We start from the raw sequence: 21,389 nt of genomic DNA, 5'->3' as shown, positions 1-21,389 counted from the left end.
GACGTCCAGCGGGATAACATGAATTCCTCAAACCCGGCCACTGCGAGCGGCTTCTCCAGCGGTACAGTCTATACACATTTCCTAAAAATTGCGGAGCCCGTGTGTGTATGTAACATGTTGGGATGAAACTCTCGCTCTAGTTAATGCATCTCGTTTGTACACCATTTCACATCAGTCATACAGCAAAAATAGTGCCTTTAACAAAAAATAAATTAAGGCACAAGAAACACAATTGTATTTTTATACAAAACATATAATACATGAATTATCTTATAGTACTCGATTTATTGTACTCAACATGCAATTTGACTCCTGAAAATGTTTGTGTGCCCTCCATTTTGGATTCAGGACATGTTTTGCTGTTTGCTACTTTAATATTACCTAAATATTGACATGCACATGCATGAAATAAAACATGGCCAACCCTCAGCTTGAAATTGTGTCTGACCTCAATCAGTTATGTGCACCTTTTGCGTGTTCCAATTATGTCACTTCATCTCCGGTCTGTATTTTTTCTGTGGACACCCCACCCTAACCTACATATCTGGCATTATTACAAACAATTATCCCTTATCCATTGAGTTTCAAGACAAGGTCATTCCCATGATGTGCATCAGCAAGTCCTTGTAATGTGGTCTTTGGCCCCAGGGAGCCACAGCAAAGACTTCTAATCCCTCTTAATGCAGAATAGAGAGAGGGATAAAGAGGAAGGTGGAAGAGAGTTAGCAAAGATGGAGAGAGTTGTGGATGAGAGACACAAAGGGAGGGGAGAATTAGTGAAAGGATGAAAGCAGTGAAGAAATATTAAATTCCATTCTCTTGTACCACAAGGGGAGTAATATTTAGAGGTTGGCATGATTACATGACTCAAGTATGCATGGTTTATGAAATATAAAAACAAATGATTTATCACCCTATCCTCTGTGACTCCATGTGTCACGTTTACTTAAATAGTACAGAGTAGCATCAATCTGTCATATGGTGACAAAATACTCATAAATAACCAGGAATGCATCGATAATACCTCAAGTATTTTAACCCATTGTCTTCAGATACAGGGAGTTTACACTGGTATTATTATTATATTATTATGAACTTATTTATGCTCTGTGCTTATTTGCCCTTTTGACATGCCATAACACCACTATAGTCAACTTGTATCAGGTAAGTCTCACTGTATCAGGTAATAAGAGTATAAAGTTGACATAGGGGTGTTATCTCATGTCTGTAGGGCTCTAATAACGTTAAACATTTTTAGAAAGTCATAACTGTTTATAACCTTCTAAAAATGCTTTTAAGTGTTTACGACCTTCTAAAACGTTTTTAACATTATTAGAGCCCTGTAAGTCATAAACAGTTATGACCTTCTAAAAATGTTTTTTCAACATTAGGGCCCTGTAGACATGAGATAACATCCCTATAGTCAACTTTATACTCATAAGTATTTCCTAATAGAGTAGACATGACAAGCAATTATAAGACATTATAACTCTCTGTTAGCATTCGGAAAGTTCCTTGTTGTTGTAGTATCTCAACCGCATTAAAAAAGTGAGTTTGGGCTTCTATGCTCGAAATATGAAAATATTACATTTATTGATGTTGAATTGTACTAGGCAGAACTTTAACTGTCACAGTCGAGGCTGGAGCCAATTCCCCACAACAAACGAGAGTTGACTGTACCTCGCCATTGCTTCAGACAGGAAGTGGCCACTGAGCTTTGAGTTTTATCAGCAAGTCCCAACAGAGAGACTGGACGAGATGTGAGGAGCATATGGTTAACTTACCTTACTGCATGTCATGTATTCCCCAGTTCTTTCATTCTTCTTCTTTCTTGAAAGTGTCGTTGAACTTTTGATTTCAATAAATGTAGATAACACACATTTATCATTGGCAGTTTATCCAGTGGTTGAACTGTGTTCATGTCTTAAATGTTGATGTCGGGCTCTGTCAGGCCACACTGTACTGTACTTAACTCCACATCAACAGGAAACCGTAAAGCTTGTAAAGTACCACTCTGGGCAGCTTTAGTGCCTGAATCATCTTTAATAGATGCTCTGTTTGTGAAGGGTTGGGAAATGTGTTCATCTTTGGTGATGTGTGATTGTCCAATCCTGGGTGGAGACATTGGGACTAGTTTGGGAGACAAACTTTCATGCTTAATTACAGTTGTCTGCTAGAGTTCAGACTGCAGAGACATTAACAGGACACACAGGCTCCACTTTGTCAAACATGTTTAAGTGACCAACTGTGGAACTGCAGCTGGGAAAGTTGACTTTACTCATCAAATTAAGTTCCAGTTCCATCATCCAGTTGGTTCAACCAAGTTGGGTAACATCTATATTAATATTTTTTTATTAATATTAATTTATTTCTAATAATTTTTGAAATGTTGTATTTGGAAGTGTGTAGGCAAGAGAGTTGACGATCTAGTGATGGTTCCCCATCAGGGTGGACTTTTTAAGGAGCTGTCATGAAAGATTGTGGTGATGATTCCACATCAGAGCAGAAGAAGGGAATAAAAGACAAGCGAGAGGATGAGGGTAAGGAAGGATGTTGACAGTGACAACAATTATGAAAGTGTGCAGCAATTTATTTTTATGAATGTAAGGTTTGATGTAGACATTTTTACTGGATTACATTTACTAGTTGCCCCTTTACCAACTTTACAGAACCTTATTTGTCGAATTCTGTGAGGTTTTGAAGGTGGGTTTCATTGGTGTCTCTGTTTCCAACTGGTGTGACATTTATGTTTGCCTGCAGTTATGGTTGAGTGTTTACATAAGTAAAAGCTCTGTAAGCCATCCATCCATTTTCTATACCAGTTATCCTCACTAGGGTATGCTGGAGCCTATCCCAGCTATATTTGGGGGACCTTGGACTGGTCGCCAGCCAATCACAGGTCACATCTAGTCAAACAACCATTCAAACTCACATTCATACCTATGGACAATTTGGAGTCACCAATTAACCTAGCATGCATGAAAACATGAAAACTTCACACAGAGATGCCCAAGCGGAGAATCGAACCCGGGTCTTCCTGAACTCTTGACTGTGTGGCCGACATGCACATTACAGGAAGAGTGAGGTGTCAGTCAAAAGTGGAAATATTAAGACTTGTTTCAATGGAATTAATAGTATTGATCTGGGGGGGGCATACAACGGACAGGGTGGGTTCTGGACTCGAAGGTGTGTTCAACAAAACACTATACGAAATGAAATAAGTTACCTGTGGTCTTCTTCAGCAGGCCAAGTAGGTTGTAAACATTGTGAGTTTGAGGAAATACCCTAGATAAGACAAAGGTGCAGCTTTATCACTAACAAATGTAGGTGTGTCTGTTTGCATGCATGTGTTTCTGTCTATGACCTTTTGCACTTCCATCAGAAAAAAAGACAGCCTTTTGTGTGCAGATCCCTGTTTCAGGGAAAAATTAGTACAGCCCTCTCATTTCAGCAGCTATTTGTATGACAGTATATCTTCTCATGAGAAAATACTGAAATTGATATACTTTGGAGTAGTCAATGTACACCTTCGATAACAATATGGCAGTATGGCCATTTTCCAACATGATAATCTCACAATTTTGTTTTTTTTGGTCCATTTTTTTTGTCCAAAACTAGGGCATTTTTATTCATTTTCTTTTTTGTCGTACAGCACACATCTCATTCTTCCGAAGTGTGTAATAATTTATGAAGACGTTCAAAATGACTCATTCTCCATTTAAGAAAATGACTCTCAAAGGACTAAAAGCCACCGATAAATTGTGCAAATATTTGCAGTAAAGTCTCGTTATATCGATATCGGTTATAACAAATTACTGCTTATTACGATACTATTTTCATTTCCCAGCAAATTTCTAGTCTTTTATGATATAATTAGTTCCGTTAGTACGATACCCGGTTATTATGATAATCCGGTTACTACGATGCCCTTTTCATCTCCCGCCAGCCAATTTGGTCTGCTTATATCGATACAAAAACAGCTTAAATCAATCTTTGTTAAGGATTTCAATACCAAAAAAGAACACGGCGAACGGCTGCTTCCAGTCAACTTTATTTTTCACACTTCCACCACCAGAGCGCAGCACACACACCGATTCCCGCACTTCCTGGTTCACAGGTCATGCTCAACCCGCCCCACATAGCTGGCCAAACACATGCCTGCAACAGAAGAACCACACATGAGAGAAACCACGAACGCAGTTGGTTCTTCCGACAATATCGATATAACGAGACTTTACTGTATGTTTGTGCAAAAATTATGCAAAGGAGTGATTGTTTTAATACATGTCAATCCAAATTTCCATAATGTACAATCATTTAACCACATCCGTATATTGCTGTTAGCAAACACAAACAGGATATATAAATTTGTATTGTCTCACATGCCTTTTACAGCCAGGTGGGGGCGCTGTTTGGTCAGTGACAGCTTGTTAGTTTATTTAAAGGTACATTATAAGCTCGACTGGTACTGATCGTTTGGCATTTCCAATTTGGCAACACTGCATCTGTGGCTGCCCTTTTTTGTAGCTAAGATAAATATGGAGTCATACAGCACAAGACAGTGAACAGTCAATCCCATACTATATATTTCCAATGCTGATATCAATACTAAATATATGTTTATCAACAAACTTTCTGTGAGTAATTTAACAATATACAACAAATTATCTTCACTAGGGTCAGGAAAGTACCAAATCAAATCAAATCAACTTTATTTGTATAGCACTTTTCCTGCAAGGAGATGCAACACAAAGTGCTTTCCAGAGTTAAAACAATTTCCACAATTAAAAAGGAAAACAATGAAGCAAAAAGAAATCCCGTCCTTCCAGCCCTCCATACTAGACCCACACACACACACACACACGCAAGCACACAATCACACACAGTAGGGAGACATGGCATGGTACTGAGGAACAAGGAAACGCCACCTTTGGGGCCGTCCACACTGGGAGGAGCTGCAGGCCGTGCCATCGGAGGACCAGCACCCGGGCCCCCCGACTCCGTTAGACGGGCGGACCCCCACATTAAAGGGAGGAACCCCCAGCCGGCCGTGTCGAAGGGACCCAAGGATGGCACCCCCTCAGCATACCCGAACAGCCCCCAGTGTGGAGGACCCCCCTGAGGAAACACTGGAGTTAGAAGCTAAAGACTAAGAGCATAAAATAGGACTAAAAAGATAAAACATAACACTGGAGTTAAAAACTGAAGACCAAGAGCAAAAAATATGACTAAAAAGATAAAAAACAAAAAACTGGAGTTAAAGGCTGAAGATTAAGAGCATAAAATAGGACTAACAAGATAAAAACAAAACACTGGAGTTAAAAACTGAAGAATAAGAACATAAAATCGGACTAAAAGGATGAAAACATAATAAAAGCTTAACAATATTAGTTAAAAGCCTGATTAAAAAGGTATGTTTTAAAAAAGTATGCTTTGTATGCAAGGGTCATTTTTTTCCTGCTGTCTTTATGCTTCACTGATGTTGTTTTATCATCAAGCGTATTCGTTTCACACTATGTTCGGCATTCCTTACATGCACCATAGTTGCTGTAAGATGCAAAAGTGATACTTAAATATAACTTCTGTACCGTGACTGTACAGTATATGCTGGTTGCCCTGGAACATAACCCCGACGGAAAACTGGGATCCTGCACAAAAATATGGCAATGTAACAATGTCAACAAAAGAATACAATTCTGTGAAAATAAACACAGAAGAGAAGTAGAAAATATTTATACAACCCTTGGTGTTGATACTGTTGATACTATTGGTATTTGGCTTGATCTGGTCTCTTCTAGAGTAGAGTAGAGTAGAGTAGCTACACACAATAACCCGCCATAGAAAACATTTTAGACCTTCCAGAATCTGCACCTATTCCAGCGGTATTTCCTTTGTTTGGTACTTCCTGCCACAACGGTCTTTAATTTATTCCGCCCACAGCCTGTCTACGGGTACGCCCACTCTGCTGTGATTGGTCACACGCCCCAAGTGCTTCCTAACTATGAACCATATAAGGAAGTCAATCCCTATGTGACATCACAAAGAAACAGTTTTACCACATGTTTAGAACCAGAGCGTTTTGAGCCATCCCAAACATGGCTGAAACTTCTTTCATTATCTGAAACATCGTGTCACACCAGCATACAATATTTTGTAGGTGAGAAAAGTGGAAAAAGCATAAAAGATCCCCTTTAACATGTGTGTTATTGTATGGATGTAGATGTTGTGATTGCACTTGTACCTCTGAAGAAAATGCTAATGACTTATTAACCCTTGTAGAAACATACTTTGATAGTGGCAGCTGTTGTGTAATTAACAATTAAGTCATTATGATGTTGAACACAGACAAGTTCATCAATCAAGCCATTGATTCAGAAGATTTATCTCAAGAGCGTTGGTCAAAGGCTAAATGAAGCTTCGGGGCAGTGCAAGGGAAGGTCAGGGTGTCAGATGAATCAATCAATCAAGTCAAGGTAGTAATATTTCACGTTAACCCTCCTATTCTTCCCAAATATTACTCATACATTTTACCCTTGGGTTCACTTTGACCACATGGATATTTGCCTGAAGAAAATGTTTTAAAGTTTTTTTCTCAGGCACTTGATCCTTGATGATGAAACCCCGGCCTGCCCTCTAGCGCCACAAAGAGGTCAAACTTTATATTTTTGTTGCTTTGAGTTCATTCTCCAGCATACTTGAGTGTAGCAAAGTATACATCTGTAAAACCCAAGCACCTTGCATGTGACACAGATAAAACAACAAAGGATAGAAACAACACAAACAAGCCAGAGGGAGTATGCAATTTTGAAGAGATGAGTTTTGAGTGTGGATATGAAGATGGGGAGTGAGTCAATATTTCTGTTGTCGGATGGTAATGAGTTCCAGAGTCTTAGCTGTGCTCCCCATGGTGCTGAGGCGGGCAGAGGGCACAGTGAGGTGAACCGAGGAGGAGGATCTGAGGGAGCGAGCTGGGGTGGCAATGTGGAGGATGTCAGTCAAGTACAGAGGGCTGGACCAGGAGCCAGTAGTTGCTGTATGATGGGGATAATGTGATGAAAAAAGGCGGTTATGGTTAAAATCCGGGCAGCAGAGTTCTGGACCAGCTGAAGATTATGGAGGAGTCAATGTGGGAAGTGACCAGGCTGTGGATAAGGATGGAGGCAGCATGGACCGTGAGGGAAGGGTGGAGACGATTAATGTTGCAGAGGTGAAAGTAAGCAGATGGAGCAATGTTGTTCATGTGGGATTTGTACAAAAGTTCACTAACCAGGATGACACCAAGACTCTTTACCTGAGGGGAGGAGGAGACAGACCGCCTGCCGATGGTGAGAGTGAAACTGTTGACTTTGGAAAGTAATGATTTTGAGGAAGTTGAGTTTGAGGATGTTTGTGGTGACCCAGTACACAGGAGGTGTACATGTGTACTTTACTTGTAACTTACTTGTTCCATGTTTTGCTGGTTTGTATCATGACAAAGATGATGCTAACTGTGTAATGTTCTGTTGATGTGTGGTTGGCACGGTGTTGTTGCCTGACTATCCAGAATTACAATGCCATCTACTGGATAGAATGCGGTGGTCCATTTTATATGTGCCAGCCCGCATAGTTGTACCTGTATGAGCAAACCTGGATTCAGTCTCATAAATTGTCACTCCATGTATCCATGTGTGAGATGCTATGGGTTTCATTGTTTGGGAACGTTTAGTCATTCTGCAGTTTCATTTTCTATACATTATATATGACACTAAAATGTTACGAGTGCAGCTAATAGTCTCCAAAAGAAATACAATGAAGGATATAGTTCATAACGTACCCTTGTGCCCAATGTCCACTGGCATAGGCTGAAACTCACCCATGACCCTCAACAGGATAAGCAATGGGAAATAAATGAATAGACAAAACTGCCAGTGACACAATCACAAGTAGGGGAACCTGTGGAAAAAAAAAGTCCTAGCATCATTGCCGCAACTTGGCTCACGCCATTACATTCCAGTGGATTCCAATAGACATTGGACATTTGGTTTCAAGTGGGTTGACGCTGATTGCTTAATGCAAGTGGCGCGATGAAGATTTTAAACATTTAGAAATTTTCTTGCTGACAAACTAAATTTTTACCGCCGTTACAGGCAACCGTGAGCCAGTTTGAGCCACTGCACGCCACTAGGCACCTTATTGGGGTCACTAGACGCCACAGCAAATTGCATTGGCGCAAACTGGCGCCGGCCCAGTGGACTTTTAGCATTACATACACTCTTTTTGGGAAATCATTTCACATCAATTGTGGGCCCTAAGTGATTTTTCTGAACTGTTCTTTTTCCAAGGCAGAATGATTACTGTAATTTTCAGACCAGTGAGCGCACTGGAATAAATGCTTCTCCGAATATTAAGAGAAAAATAGATTTGTATATATACCGTACCGGTCTATATGATACAGGTGTCCACGTCGTAATATGGGATATTTAGTACCAAGAAAGATTATTTTTAACTTTTTAATGTGCCCAACAGTGCATATAACATGGCTAGTGGTACATGAGCCAATTCATTGCTGTCTGCATCTTATTTGTCAAAATAGAACAGCCACACAATTCCGTCGTCACACACTGTGTTGTCATCTCTCTCTATATATCTCATATATATATATATATATATATATATATATATGATATGTTCTCCAGGTATATCTGCATTTTTCACAGAGATTGTTATTGTACTTTCGGAAACTTAAACCATGGGAAGCTCATTTTAGTATCGGATGAAGGAGCGTCACAGGAATGTGAGATGTCTGGGAAGTGTTTAATGTGGGCGATGTTGGAATGCTGTCATCTCTCAGCACTCAGTAGACTTCACATCACTCTAGCAGAGGCAGATAACTGGACAGAAAAGGAAGAATAATGGGAGATAAATGGCAAAGTAGACTATAACACTGCTGTAGTAGAGGCCTACAGACAAGTTAATTTAAGTCAAATTGCACTAAGGTGGCTTCCTTCCTTGTCATCGGGATATTGATCCATCCATTTTCTGTACCACTTATCCTCATTAGGGTCGTGGGCATGCTGGAGCCTATCCCAGCTGTCTTCAGATGAGAGGCGGGTTACACCCTGGACTGGTCGCCAGCCAATCACAGGGCACATATAGACAAACAACCATTCACACTCACATTCATACCTATGGACAATTTGGAGTCGCCAATTAACCTCGCATGTTTTTGGAATGTGGGAGGAAACCGGAGTACCCGGAGAAAACCCACGCATGCACGGGGAGAACATGCAAACTCCACACAGAGATGGCCGAGTGGCGAATCGGACCCAGGTGCTGGTGATGTAACTTTGAGCCAGCTACATACTGTCCCTTTAATGAATTAACATTAAGTGCAGTTTGAATTTGGTAGGTAGTGTGAAATAACACTGTGGTTATCCACAAATAAAAAAATAGATATATTTTAACAAAAAGTGCAAAGATTATCGGTACATGCTATATCTGGGAGGGTTGAATCAGAGCATTTGCACACGGACCTGGACATGGAAGTGAAACAAAAATGATGCAAGTGTCAGGCTGGCTTATGAGACAGCCCAATTGTCAAGGCTTTGAGAAGTAGGGAGTATAGTGACCTCTCCTGGCTGCCTCCATTATTCTTTTTGGGACCCATCCTGTTGCTGCAATACAGTAGAACAAAGTTCCATGTGAGTGAATGTTTAATAGTGGTCAGAGAGGTAGGTGCAAATTGGCAGTCTCGTTTTCGTCAGTCTACCCCAGGGCAGCTGTGGTTACAGCTGGTTGTAAAGCCCCTTGTAAATACATATAAATAAAATGTATTATGATTATTATTGGCTGCACAGCGGAAAAGTGGTTAGCACGCTGGCCTCACAGCTAGGAAACCCGAGTTCAATTCCACCCTCGGCCGTCTCTGTGTGGAGTTTGCATATTCTCCCCATACACGTTGGGTTTTCTCCGGGTACTCCGGTTTTCTCCCACATTCCAAAAACATGCTAGGTTAATTGGCGACTCCAAATTGTCCATAGGTATGAATGTGAGTGTGAATGGTTGTTTGTCTATATGTGTCCTGTGATTGGCTGGCGACCAGTCCAGGATGTACCCCGCCTCTCGCCCGAAAACAGCTGGGATTGGCTCCAGCACGCCCGCGACCCTCATGAGGATAAGCAGTAGAAAATGAATGAATGAAGGATTATTATGATAAAGACTTGATGAAGGTATTTGGACCAGAATTTTATTTTGCCCCAAAACCTCCTAAAGTGGAATAAAAGGCTTAAGACTCCTGTAAAACATTAATTGAACCTACCACTGAAAGGATAGAAACAAATGGTTACGCTCACACACTTCTTTTACACTGATTGCTCAACATTGGGTTCAAGTAACTTCATCAGGTACTGCGCAATGTTACAATGCCAGTATTTGGAAATCCTGTTCAACAACCTTCCGAGTCGAGTCATATTACTGTAAATGACACATCACTTTTGCATAGTTAGGTGACAGTCTAGACCGGCGATTCAATTGACACATATTGATAAGAGTGTGTTTGTATTGTACCCATTCTAGAGGTGGTCACCATTTTGTAGCTACAACAGCTGACACTCGTTTAGGAAGACAATCTTGAGGTCATGACTCACTATAGACTGGCTCTGGTCTAGTACAAATGTACAATGTCTTTGATGGGTTTGAGTTCAGGGTTTTTCCACACCAAACACATCCACACATTATGGACATTGCTTTGTGCACCGAAGCAAAGTCTTTTTTTGATGTTTTTGACAGATTTTTTTAAGGCACACTGAATATTTTATGTTCTTGGGCTATCAAGACATGGTACGGTATCTACCAAAAGAAAGATTAGAGACTAGTATTTCATCAGAAAAAAAAGTTTGTTTCTACCTTTTTCCGTTTAGTAATCAGCAGAAGAACATATGGAAGTTTCAGCAAAATATCAGTTCTCAACAAAAAAGTTTTTTCAACAAAAAAGTCAAACTTTCACTTTGACACAAATTTAGCCATATATAGATTTGACCAAAATGTCTCCAAAACATAAACAACTCAAAAAAGTGGTTTTACATGAAATTATATATTTTTTAACTAACTATAACACCGTGAACTATTTCCAATTTTAACATTTGCAACTGAACTATGTGTATGCAGGCATGACAATTTCTAGTCAATGCATAATATCCTTCGCACAGCACAGCCAGATACCTTTTCACTTCCTGGTTGCTGCAGAACATGTATTTCAAAAGCTCTTATTAATGCACTTCTGCCACCTTGTGGCCGTTTTTTTTCGGTTTAAAGCTGCACCAGACATGATCTTTTCTATTGTGCAGTTGTATCATCACTTCTAACTGAACCCATTCACATCAGGTTTGTGTTATCATGATATGCACGGCGATCGATTTTAGTGATCAGCTTTGAAAGGCACAAAGACATGTTTTTTACGGAACTTGGCCGATACTAATCGGTGGCTGATCTATCAGAGCATCCCTGCTTCGCGCCATATAGTTAGTTATATAGTGTTGATACACAATATTGCACTTACTTACATTTTATTTCCAGTTTGTTCACTTTAAGTGTCAACATTTGTGAACGTTTTATCTTAAACATCCTTGACTCAATACAGATATGACCCTTTGTATCGATACTGTCAATATTTGGATCGATCCACTCACCCCAAATGTAGCTGTGTTCTTCAACCTGTTGGTGGTGAAACATTGTACAGCTATTTGAAAGTTAAACCAGGAAACGGTCCCTTTGCCACAAGCCAGGAAATGCATCATCCACTGACTGACACATACACAATGTCACACCCCTCCTCACACACACAGGCAATGATATGACATCCTGCCCAGTTGTGTGCCTCCGCTGACTGCTGTGTCTCTACACCAGGTAAAGAACAGCTCTCTCCTTCCTGTTTTTAGACCCTTTAAGCTCATTTAAATATCTCTGTGGTCTGTGCTAAATCAGTTAAATTCTTTGTACTTGTATTTTTTTTCCATTTCATGGACAGCACTTCAAATTTGGACATGTGGACAAGTTCAAATGAGTATAAATGGGTTGACATTCTAAATCAAGGAAAATCAGCATCATACTATTTATTGTTTATGGATTTATGTATCAGAAATAGTCATTTATGTGATGCTGAAATGAAAGTAAAGTAAAAGTCTGAATCAACTATAACTCTACAACTTTCAACAATCCTCATCTTGTGATAGAAAGGAAAACTACAACAATGCTTCTCACAGTGTGGCACGCCTCCCAAGGGGGCCCAGTGAACTGCACTGTACTGTACTGTAGTGTACTTTCAATACTCAACATGCAATTTGACTTTTGGATAAGATAAGATAAGATATGCCTTTATTCGTCCCTCAGTGGGGAAATTTGTATTGCACAGCAGCAAGAGTACAGAATCAGTTAAGCAGTACAAAATACACAATATAGAAAAATAAACAATATAAACAACCCGAGTATTAACAAAATCAACAGTTTTTCCCAGAGTTATATACAATACAGTATGTCGATAATATGAAACGAGATGAGATATATGACCAGTCTATACACTGAGATCTTGCTAGTGAGTTAATATGAGGCATTATGGAAATACTTCACATAGAACTTAGTATATTGCATTTAAAGACCTTAATATTGCACATGGAGGTTGATCAGATAATACGCTTGTATGTTGTCCATTTTGTTACATTTACCTGGTTTCAGTTTGAAGTGCAGTCTGTGCAGAACTTTGCATTGGTGGGGGGGGGGGTATGATAATGAATTAATGAAACGTTTGGAGAGCTATATGAAAAGAGTGGTAATGTAAGCACCGCTGATGCGGTGGAGTTCAGGAGAACTAGGACGTGAGGATGCTCCATCCACCTCGCCTGCCCAATGAGGAGCACTCATTGTCGGACACACTTTGTCAGAGGCATTGCTGGAGCCATGGAACTCAGAAGCCGGATATGAGGGAGCCACGTTTAGTACGTGCAGACAATCTTGGCACACCTTGATAGTGGAAATGTGGTCATTACATGTTTTTTGCAGGACTATCCGGGTTACTTAAAATACTTGGGTAGACCAACTGATTGTTAAATAGGCTATTAGCAACTCCAGACATCGGTGAGTTTGTAATTTTCATGAATGCTACACAGACAGTCACTTACTTACACAAAATATAGACGTTGCTAACACGGTGAAGTCTTCCACAAAAGAGTGCTGCAAAATGGGAAGGAGGGCAGGCGTACCATATAAGGACGTTTGGTTCCCTGTGACATCACAGAGAGCCACTCTCTGAAACCGAGCATTCAGAGCCATCCCAAACTTCTTTAAGGGCTCACTTCCAAATGCACAAACCTCTTTGGCAACGTTTAACACAAGAATACATCATTCTAACTACATTTATAGGTCAGAAAAGTGGAAAACACATAATAGGTCTCCTTTAATTTAGACAAAAAGTACATAAAAAATACATTTTAAAAATAATAATAGGCTGTATTCCATGAAACAGCATGATTTATATTATCAAAAAAATGTTGACGCACATAGTGACAAGTGTGACATGTGTGTATTGAATACACCACTATCACCACTTAGCTCAGCATATTTTACAGCTTAGACGTTGGTCTCAAAGCACCTTAAAATAATGTGTCTACTTATTTATGTATGGTCCTTGTTATGAGGACCTGCAGACATGTCTAGAGGAGCGTTTACAACAAAATGTCATGTATCTGTGCATACACTATGCAGACACGTCCCTTACAGACAAACTGGCTAAATGCGTACTGGTTACTTGGGAGGAGTGTTTTCTATGTGTTATACTAATGGTTAAATTATATTAATTCAAATGATAATTCTGCCTTTACTGTAATTGCACATTTGGAACATGTTACATACTGAGTCTTTATACTAATGGTCATTTACTCGAACTGTTTGTATGTACCACACTTAGGAGGGAACTGACTCACTTTTAGCACTTCATTATGTCTCTCAAGTGGCAGTAAGTGGCAGTGTGTCAAAGAAAAGGAAAGCCATCACCATGGAAGTGAAAACTAACATCATAAAACACGGTCGCCGATATTGTCCCCTGATTTGGTCCATCATTAAGGATAAAGATTATAGAATGCTAATGAATGCCAGGGGGGTCATGGATTCCATGCACTGTTGCAAGGATATCTGGGATATAGGTTACTTTTGCAGACTAGCCTGTATATAACAATATTTTAAGGCCTGTAGTACAACTGCAAGGATAAAAAGTTTTATTACTATTACTGTTTTATTTAATCTTTGTTTACTGTATTTTATATGGCCTCCATGTGTTCTGTGTACAGTGTGAGTGACTTAGGAGTGTAAGTACTACTAAAACTTATATCACAGACTAGGAACAGAACTCGTTGAAACTATCTGTGCATTCTTCCCGGGGACAATCTGCATGAAAAAGTGATGATAGTGAGTGTCTGAAGATGCAAGTTTAAAGTTATTCTGCAAACTAGTAACGGAGGCATGGCAGCTCACCTCAGTCCACAGAGAGAAAAGTCAACCACTACAGGGTAAATGATTCTGACAGAAAGGAGGGGGAGGACAAGGCAAAGGGGAGGCGTCCTTCTCCACATGGGGATTAGTGGAAGCTCCTTGGCTATTTGCATGTGAATGGATCCCGGTGCTGCTTTTAGCTACCAACACCCCCTCTCCTTCCCTCTCTTTGGCCGGCTCCTCACACTTCTCCTCACATCAGGAACAAGCAGAGAGAGCATGAGGCAGTCGGAGAGGGAAAGATACAAAGGCAGTGTGTAGGACATCACCGTTGGTGTGGACAAACTTTGCTGAAAGGAAAGTTAAGAACCCCAAAACCACAAGAGAGTTCCACCAAACTGTCGTTTTTGAAGGCCGCTAGAGTATCACACAAGTGGGATGGTTGGTTGAAGGTAGGAATTTTCTTTTTGTTTCTTCGCATCCCCCATGGCGATCAGTGGGGTATACTCAGTCTCTGGGGCTAACAATGAAAGCTGACAGGACTGGTCCACTTTGGCGCTCAGAATGAGGGAGGAGGGGACGGGGCTGTTATGCAGGCCTCTTTGAAACTGTTGAATCAAGCAATCCTTAAAAGCAAGTTTATTGTAGCGTGCAAGACTTGCAGGCTGCTATAAATTTTGTCACTGCTTATTTGTTTCCCTTCCCTTTCATCTATGCCAGGTACTGAAAGAAATAATTTAGTTTAATATAAATTAAAACAAAAAGTATCTTTTGAGCAAAGGCACTGCTTCAGACGACTGAGATTTGGGGCCAGTTAAAACATTTCCTATGCTATCACTTGCAATTGTACGAGAAGACGTTTCGCCTCTCAACTGAGCAGGCTTCATCAGTTCATGATAAATGACTAGGTGGGATAAACTTTAGTTGGACTTCAGCAGTCCAATTGAGATCGATTCAATGCCCTGAGAATACAATGGCTGACCAGGATGAATGGGAATATTCACAGGCATGTTTGCTAGTACCGTTTGATTGGCAGACCAGGGCTGTGAATGCACACCAGGACCAAGTTGGGGAACCAAAACTACCGGAGAAATTTCAATCCACCTGTCGGCATAATACTAGTCCTAAGTGAGGCAAGTGTGAACGTCAACCTCACCCATGGACAAAAACACTGGATATGATGTCACCAAATGCGACGGTAACCGTGTGATGCATAGCAACATTCAACAGAAAGATAAAACCATCAAAAATAAGAGTTAAATGAAAGCCCAGAAGCCTGAATGATTCAATACCTGGCTATCAACCTCATACCCGACTCTGTTCAACAAAGGGGTTGTGTTGATAATTACAGTTAGATGAAGTTGCCAGAAACGCCTTCTCCTTTAGCACATGATCATTTATTCTCTTGTCAGCTGGTGAAAAAATCATCCATAGGAAGTAAAGTCCTTTGAGTGTATGTGACTAGAATGATGTCTTCCGGTTGTTCTGGAGGCGTGAGGTCATCGGTCACATACACTGTCCAAATGAGGAACGACTTTATGCATATGCTTAACCATCAGCATTATTTGGTCCGCTGACACCAAGTATGTTTTTAAATTTTGTGCTTTGCAAACCTTGAATACTCTTTACACACTGCATTCCCGGGAGCAATCGAGAGAGATATGGTGCCTTTCTCAAGGATACCAATCAAACTTGGAGCCCTTTGCTGAAAAGCCACCATACAGAGATTCGAAACTGAAAACGTAATGTCTAATTTCGTAACATTTTATCAATGAAACATATTTTTTGTTGAAAGGAACACAACACTTAAGGGAGGAAACAGCAGTGTCTGGAATTGGAGTCTGGATGGGGGATAACGGGGATGATGATGGTGAGAGGGGAGCGAAATGCAGCCATACTTTAACATTCTGTAATGCTCGCTGAGACACACAAAAAACGGACTCAATCAGTGGAACAAAAGGCTTTTATTGTGTGTTTGAATTGGTTAACAACAGGCACAGTAATCCCTAAAAAAATTGGGACTACTAAAACTCAAGTTTGAACTCAAGTCTCACTTTCGGTCAACTACTCATTCTGTTCACTCTACATGCGTCTTTAATGGGTGATACGAGTGTAAAGGTGACTATAGGGGTGTTGGTTCATGTTGAGAGTGCTCTAATAATGTTAAAAACGTATTTAGAAGGTTGTAAACAGGTTGTCTATGCTGTATTCCATTTATAATTCAGGATCTGCAACCAATTGACCGCCATAAACGAGGGATTACTGTACATTAGTATTACTGTCCAATGAGATGCATTACTTACCAAAGTCTCTATTTGGTTGACATGTAAACCAGGGGTTCCCAGCTGCATACCAAGCCATCCATGTGATATGAGGCTGTCCATAAAGGATTATAAAAATAAATACAGTATTTACTTCCATTGATCTGACAGATTTTGACAAAGACCCCAATTTTGCATGGATCCCCTCTCCCATTTTGCAGTGTCATCCCACTAACTAAGGGAGAGACAAGGGGGATACTGTATATTGTGGACTGAAATCCATCATAGTGACTGTTATTGCCATGTATGAAGATGCATCGCACAAAATATGGCCTCTACACTTGAGCCATCCATCACAGTGAATGAGTGCACACACCATTTATGACTCAGTATTGAAGGAATGGACAACTTTTCAAATCTCTAAATGTGAAGGTTCCTAATAGTAAGTCCTTTGTATTTTGTGCGTGGGTGCAGCTGATTAGAGTGATAAAGTTGCGCAATTCTGGCGATGATATTCTGGTCAAACCACTTGATCATCCTGTAGATGATATTGAAACTCCAGTTCAACTCTTGGTCTGATGCTGGTGTTAATCATGTCATGACTCATGCTGTGCCGTATCAATTCAGGCTGAGTGTCAGACTTCAGTGCCTTGGGGGAAATGTGTTGCATGAGTTGGGTTTGAGTCTTGATGTCATCGTCTGTTGTTGACAAGAGTTTGGATTTACGGTAGGCTACCTTTGTCTGTGTCCAATCCCAGAATCAACTTGTCATATTTTTACATGGCTTCCATCCCAGACTGTATTTTGAACCACATGGCAACAACCTACAATTCCTGAACTAATCAGTACATTATTTGGGGGAAATTGTAAAGCTGCACTATAGTAATTCTGTCAAACATGGGAAGGACCATTCTGAGGGTGTACTTGGATTCCTCCTCCCAATATTGCACTCACACCAATTATAGGCTTGTTTGGTCATGTTGTCACTTGTACAGAGCTGTAGTATTGCAATTATTATGGCTTTAAGGATTATTTCTTTTTTTTTATTTCAAATCACATTACAGTCACTAGATGATTCAGCTGACTATGATGTTTGCAGATGACATTGTGATTTGTAGTGAGAGTAGGGAACAGGTAGAGGAGATGCAGGAAGAGTGGAGGTTTGCCCTGGAAAGGAGAGGGTGTGAAGATTAGCTGCAGCAAGACGGAGTATATGTGTGTGAATGAGAGGGACCCAAATGGAAGAGTGAGGTTACAGGGAGAAGAGATACAGAAGAATTTTAAGTACTTGGGGTGAACAGTTCGGAACAATGGAGACTGTGAAAAGGGAAAAATGCAGGCAGGCTGGAACGGGTGGAGAAAAGTTTCAGGTGTGATGTGTGATAGAAGAGTTTCAGCTAAAATGAAAGGAAAGGTATACAAAACTGTGGTGAGACCAGCCATGTTGTTTGGTCTAGAGCCATTAGCACTGACGAAAAGACAGGAAGCAGAACTGGAAGTAGCAGAGATGAGGATGCTGAGGTTCTCATTGGGAGTGACCAGGATGGATAGGATCAGGAACTAATCAATTAGAGGGACATTACTGAGATGGTTGGGACATGTCCAGAGGAGAGATAGTCAATATATTGGTAGAAGGATGCTGCATTTAGAGCTGCCAGGTAGGAGGCATAGAGGAAGACCAAAGAGGAGGTTTATGGATGTAGTGAAGGAGGACATGAGGGTAGTTGGTGTGAGAGAGACAGATGCAGAAGACAGGGTTGGATGGAGGAGATTGGTTTGCTGTGGCGACCCCTGAAGGGAAAAGCCCAAAGAGAAAGAAGAAAAAGAAGATCAGCTGTTGTGCCATCTGACAATTTCTGACAATGAGTGGGATAAAATTGCCCCCATTCTCACAGTGATGCAATGTTTTGGGGGTTTTGGTTTTTGTGCATGCACAGCCATTTTCAACTCCATTTAACTTTAACTTGGCCGCTCCAGAACACTATTTCTTGTGTAGTGTAGATACTGGACTACTTTAAGTCATTGCCATGTTGTTATTGTCATATTCGTCACATTCCGAATTCAAACTTTGAGATTGTTCTTAACATTTGTTTTTAGTCATTTTTAGTTTGTTCCTATCCACATGCTTCTCCAATTGATAGTTTTTTTTCCTCAAGCACTGACAGGCATTTTATTTACATCAGCATTTTCCCATTTTTACCAATTTCATAGTTTTTTTTATTTTATTTTCATTCTGCAGTGATGCAATGACAGCACGAGCAATAACTTTGGCCAACGCTACTTTTGTGTATTTTCGTCAGGATCCGGCTCGGAGTTGGCTCTTTATGAACAAACTATAACTGGCTTGTTGGCTCAGTGTCGTTGGAAAGCGATGGTGACAAGAGAGAGACTGGTCAGTGCAGCCCTAACAAGCCGCAGCTTGAAGGCTGTTTTGGAAGTGCTTTTTTATTTGTGCCTTAATTTTGAGGCAGATTTTGAGCCACATTAACATGCAGTAACTACTCAGGCATCTGCATCACTGCTCTGGGTCACTCTCTCTGTCTCCCTGCTTAACATCTGAATGCTTGCAAGGCGATCCGTTGTGCATGTGCTGGTACCGAGCATGCCAGGTTTTAGGGACTGGGCTCTCGGCTGGAGCTTGCAGGTTGCTTGCCTGGAGGACGGCGAGGCATACGGGCTTGTTCAGTGTTCAAAATGTTGGTCATTCTCTGGGAAGGAAGGGCACTACTCATATATTTTTTTTAATATTCTCACGATTGCCTGGAAACGTCCCAAAGATCGACCAGTAGCTCAGGACGGATGGGATGGTGACCCCTACTATATATTTTGTACTTTAAAATGTGTGAGACCTTCAGAGCTGACTCAACTATGGTGCGTTGAAGGATTGCTGGGAAAATTGCAAAATCTCAACTCTTGAGGAAAACGTCAGTAAAGCATTAAGGTATAAATTTGTAAAAATAGTGGTCTTTCTAACATTTCAGCTGTATTATCACATCAGGCTCTTGTTTTGTAGACCAGGCGAACCTGCCTTTGCAAATTTTGTGAGCAGCGCAGTCTGGCGCAGCGCCACACAACCACACTTCAATCCTCCCACCGGCGCAAGTGGCAAAGAGGGAGGAGATAAGGCGTGAGAGGGTTTAACACAGCCGAGTGTAATCTTAACCAATCAAATGTACGCCTCTCATTGCTTTTTCCGCACCTTTGCCGCGCTGTTTTGTCACAAAATTGTCGCTGTGGCAAGCTGGAATTGTGGACTCCGCTGGTGCGCCGCATTGCCCATCTTGGAGCAGTCCAGTCTACCAAATGACCAAATTGGCGGCGCACAATGGTGCACTGGACCAAATTACCAAATTGCGCCACGCTCCGCCACCCTGCGCCACGACATTAGAGCCCATAGTCATAAATTATTGCCAGCTTATGGTGAATGAGATGTGTATCCGCATCTTTCAGGTTCTAAGTTAACATGCAGTAATTTGTTGATTCAGTAGATGTCCAGTATGATTAATTATCCGGTATATGAACATGTGGCCTTTTTTTTATCTTTGTCACTCTGTGAGCTCTCAATAAATGGCACTTAACTCAGAAATGCAACGATATCAAAACCATACTGTAGATTTGAAAGTTGATATGAATAATTGACAATTTGAAGAAAACTATCCATCCATCCATTGTCTATACTGCTTATCATCACGAGGGTAGCAGGTATGCTGGAGCCTATCCCAGCTGTCTTGGGGCGAGAGGCGGAGTACACCCTGGACTGGTGGCCAGCCAATCACAGGGCACATATAGACAACCAACCATTCACACTCACATTCATACCTATGGACAATAGGAGAACATGAAGAATCGAACCCAGCTCTTCCCAATCTCCTAACTGTGTGGCCTACGTGCTAGCCACTTGACCACTGTGTGTTGAAGGAAACTAGCTAAAGGTTTTTTTAATCACACGGAGTCCAAGTGTATGTATGCGTTTCCTCTTTTTTGTGTTCTTAGTAAATCAGAGTGTCACTCTGCTGTGTGTGAGTGTTTGAGTCTGCCTTTTTGTATTCTTAGTAAATGAGTTTGTGTCAGTTTGTCTCAGTCAATCTGACACACTGTTTGCTTTTCACATACGTTACAAGTCATTACACGGCCTCCCTGAGAGGGTTTGTGTGCGTGTCATTGTTGACTTTGTCTCCTATATGTGTGTACTAGTACTGTGTACTGAGTACTCATTTAGCTTTATCGTTTTAGAAAAAAAATAACAGTACTGACTAGTATATCTAGTTTGTGTAGTGTATATATTCTAAACTATAGGCAAATCTACTTAAGGCACATACTGTACATTTATGGTAAAAACATACACTACTTGTCAAAAGTATTCCTCTGGAGGAAAAAGCTACATTTTTAAGTGGTGGATGGTCTAGGTTTAGGTAAGTCTAAATTTGGTCAGCGCTTCGGTGAAGCCCAGACTCTTTATGTTTCCCTTACTGTCTCTACTCATGAGGATTAGCTGTGTTCCAATGGTTTGACACTTAGGTATTTTTAGCTGATTAAATGATGCAGACTAACACTGCTGTATTTCCTCTGTGTGTGTTTGTGAGTGTCTTGTCGAGAAGACCCCAGAATAATGGTTGTTAGATTGCTTCATACATAAACTTCATGCATTCTCAACCACATGCTTCAGACATG

The 21,389-nt window shown here is 40.7% G+C and overlaps 1 protein-coding gene across 6 annotated transcripts in view; it reads left to right on the top strand.

Annotated features, from left to right (window-relative positions):
* The window catches only part of septin12 (septin 12), a 69,556-nt gene that overhangs the window by 32,481 nt on the left and 15,686 nt on the right, over positions 1 to 21,389 (top strand). Inside the window, exon 1 of one of the 6 annotated variants that reach the window (XM_058048308.1) lies at positions 6,208 to 7,325. The exons of 3 other annotated variants lie outside the window; for them this stretch is intronic. In XM_058048308.1, coding sequence (XP_057904291.1) covers positions 7,166 to 7,325 — 160 coding nt within the window. In that variant the 5' untranslated portion in view covers positions 6,208 to 7,165. Of the gene's footprint in view, positions 1 to 6,207; positions 7,326 to 11,745; positions 11,884 to 14,575; positions 14,910 to 21,389 lie in introns of those variants that run through there. 2 more of the 6 variants (XM_058048311.1, XM_058048309.1) reach the window with 2 other exon arrangements.

Source organism: Doryrhamphus excisus, chromosome 15 (genome assembly GCF_030265055.1).
Source record: "Doryrhamphus excisus isolate RoL2022-K1 chromosome 15, RoL_Dexc_1.0, whole genome shotgun sequence".
NCBI lineage: Eukaryota > Metazoa > Chordata > Actinopteri > Syngnathiformes > Syngnathidae > Doryrhamphus > Doryrhamphus excisus.
Note: the sequence above shows the minus strand (reverse complement) of the source record. Positions and strands in the feature narration are given on the sequence as shown.